Below are 3,530 nucleotides of genomic sequence, written 5' to 3' on the forward strand. Positions count from 1 at the left end.
TTTTTACGTTTTTGACACGTTTAACACGTTTTTAACACATTAAACACGTTTATCATGGTTTTGGCAGGTTAAACACGTTTTTGACACGTTTAACACGTTTTCACGTTTTTGGCACGTTTAACACGTTTTGGTATGTTTAACACATTTCGGCATGTTTAACACGTTTGATAAATTTTGGCACATTTACCACATTTTGACATGTTTAATACATTTTGGCCCGTTTAACATACTTGTGACATGTTTAAAATGTGTTAAACATGCCAAAAACGTGTTAAACGTGCCAAAAATATGTTAAACTTGTCAAAATGTGTGAAACTTACAAAAAACGTGTTAAACATGTTAAAAAGTGTTAAACATGCCAAAAATATGTAAAACGTGCCAAAAATATGTAAAACGTGCCAAAAACATGTTAAATGTGTTAAAATGTCAAAAACGTGTTAATCTTATCAAAATATATGAAAAACATGTTAAACGTATTAAAAATGTCAAAAACGTGTTAAATGTGCCAAAAATATTTAAAACGAGTGAAAAACGTGTTAAATATGAAAAACATGCCAAAACGTGAAAAACGTGTTAAACGTGTCAAAATGAGTTAAACGTGTTAAACATGCCAAAAACGTGTTTAACGTGCAAAAAACGTGAAAAGCATGTTAAATGTGTGAAAAACGTGTTAAACATGTCAAAAACGTGCCAAAAACGTGTTGAACTTGTCAAAACGTGTGGAAAAACATGTTAAACATACCAAAAACGTGAAAAACATGTTAAACGTGTGAAAATGTGTTTTAAGTGTGAAACGTGTTAAATATGTCAAAAACGTGTTTAAACGTTCCAAAAACGTGTTAAACGTGTTAAGCATGTCAAAAACGTGTTAAACATGTCAAAAATGTGTTAAACATGTCAAAAACGTATTAAACGTGCCAAAAACGTGAAAACATATTTAAGAAGTTAACATTTTGAACCGATATTTTATTTTACAAACATAGAAATTGGAATTGAATTACAATTCTATCAATTTCCCAAACATAGGAATTGGAATTAAATTACAATTCTATAATGTTTTCAAACATAAGAATTGAATTGTAATTCAATGTCAATTCTCATGGAATTGAAATTAGAATTCCATTGCCAATGCCAATTCTAATTCCCCTTCATCAAGCAAACTCTTAGGGATTTGAGAATTAGATATGGTGCAATTAAAAAGTAGTAGCTACTACTTTGTTAACATATAGAAAGAAATATAGTCCTTATACTATTTTAATAATGAAAATTTATCCTGGATTTACTAATTAATTTATGTTGAGAGAACTATTTTTACCAATAGAATTTGAGTATGTACTTGAAGTAAATTCTCTCTGAAATGTAGACGATCATGAATCTGTGAGAAAGTCTTATTACGATAAACATTTTTACATTTTAACAGCGGAAAATGTTCGTTTCTGTGGTTGTCGTTGAAAAAATGTAAAGTTAAAATTAAACTGATGGACTTATGAATAAAATATTGTTCCAACATGAAGAATATAAAAACGATTCAAGACTATAAAATTGAATTATACAAACTCACTCACACACAGAATTTCAATATAAATTTGAATCAAATTTTCAAACTAGAGTTTAGGGATATAATTTTTTAATTAGGATGAATAAATTATTTAAAGACAAGACAAAACTAAACAGAGAGACAGACATGCAAGGTACAAACAAAGCCTTATAAATCCACCCTCTGAAATCGGTGGTCGTCGGGTTAGCTAGCTGGTTCCGGGCTTAGGGCCAAGGATATTGGTACTCTGATCGGTCGGGAAGTCAATCCCCTATTAATCGAAGAATCATGATCATCATCATTGAACTAGGAAAAAATAAGTATGACCAACTAACAAAATAACACAAGAGGACCAACAAATTAGAAAACAAAACTGTAATGAATATTAAGATCATAAGTTTTCGACTACAGAGTTCTTGCTTCGAACGAACCAGTGATATGTGTGACCAACAATGAAAACAAAACAAAACTATAAAGAATATTAAGACAAGTTTTCGACTATTTATAGAGTTCTTGCGTCTGGGTGCATGGTTTCAGATTCAGTCGCGTTTAACTCTACCTGTGGTAACATAACCCTTGTATTTACTTATATATCTGCGTTCTCGATTTATCAAGTTAGATGAATAACCGTATGCATAAGCATCGTCAAGATAGTAGTCGTCAAAATAATAATCTTCATCTTCATCTTCATCTTCATCTTCATCTTCTTCTTCATGGTCGGCGTCCTCCTCGTAAGTGCTGGAATTGAAGTAATATCGATTGTCTTCTGTCTGATTTTCTTGCACCATTTTTAGAGGCTTTATCCACAAAGCTCTAAGAAGAAGACAAAGCCTTTCCTCAAACATTTCTTCTTTAAAACTATACAAAAAAAAAAAAAATCATTTAGATATATTAATTTACAGCAATGCTCACATGTACGTACATGTGAATGAATAATGGTTTTGGATCATACTCGTACCTTCCATCAACAGAACGGTAGACATTAAGAAAACTAAATTGAATTTTACACATAGGACAGGTAGGAGTATCCTTATAAGAAGCCCAACGAAGTATACAGGTGACGCTGAAAAGCACACACACGAATTATATATATTAATTTGCAAGAAAAATAAAAGACTAACTCACCAAAAACAGTGACCGCAATCTTTAATAATTGCCATATTTCGAGGTTTTATATTGCCATAGCATATCGGGCATAACTTCTTCTGCGGAATCAATGGAGACCGATTAACATAATAATAATCAAGAAAGAAAGAAAAATAAAAAATAAAGAAACAAGAAATGAATGACATTCATTGTTTAATCCCAAGATCTAAAGAAGTTGATTTCTGTTTCCACAAAACCTTTGATTGATCAGAAACAAACAAAAAACACTCGAATCTCATTTTTTAAAAGTACTAATTACCTTATCATCGGCCATTAGAGAATCCTTGATTTTTTGACAAGGATATATGAGTGTGTGTGTGCGCGCAGCAATTGCATGGCATGGGCCATACATAGGAGTACCTCCTGTCTTTCTGTCTGTCTGAAACTGATATGAAGAGAGAAAGAAAGAAGATGAAGTTGAAGATGACGAAGAAGAAGATTAAATAAAGAAGATCAACAAACAAGAAGATTACGTGGCACAATTAAATTATTATTGGGCCCTATTTTTTTAATTAATCAAGATGATAATTTATTGACAAGTTGACATTTATCATAAATAAAAAGAAAATGTAATTTTTAAAACTTTCCATTGCTAGAACTCATTTTATATATCTACATTTTATAAAATTTTATAATTATTTTTTAACCATGAACTGTGTTTATGTATAAATAAATAAATAAATAAATAAACATGATATAACTAATTAACATCAAATACGTACAGACAACATTACATTTATTTATTGTTTACTAATAAGGATTCATTTTTAAGAGAATTCAAAAATAAATACAATTATGTATGCATCGAGAGAAAAATAATTAACTTAAATTTTTTTATAAAGTTATA

General features: G+C 30.1%; 1 protein-coding gene across 1 annotated transcript; it reads right to left on the reverse strand.

Annotated features, from left to right (window-relative positions):
- Positions 1-2,076: 2,076 nt before the first annotated feature.
- On the reverse strand, positions 2,077-2,697 carry LOC124913105. The gene is made up of 3 exons (XM_047453726.1): positions 2,663-2,697; positions 2,496-2,600; positions 2,077-2,395 (listed from the first exon to the last, which is right to left on the reverse strand). The coding sequence occupies exons 1-3, from the start codon at positions 2,695-2,697 to the stop codon at positions 2,077-2,079; spliced, it is 459 nt and encodes a 152-aa protein (XP_047309682.1).
- Positions 2,698-3,530: the final 833 nt, after the last annotated feature.

This window comes from Impatiens glandulifera, chromosome 8, assembly GCF_907164915.1.
Source record: "Impatiens glandulifera chromosome 8, dImpGla2.1, whole genome shotgun sequence".
Taxonomy (NCBI): Eukaryota; Viridiplantae; Streptophyta; class Magnoliopsida; order Ericales; family Balsaminaceae; genus Impatiens; species Impatiens glandulifera.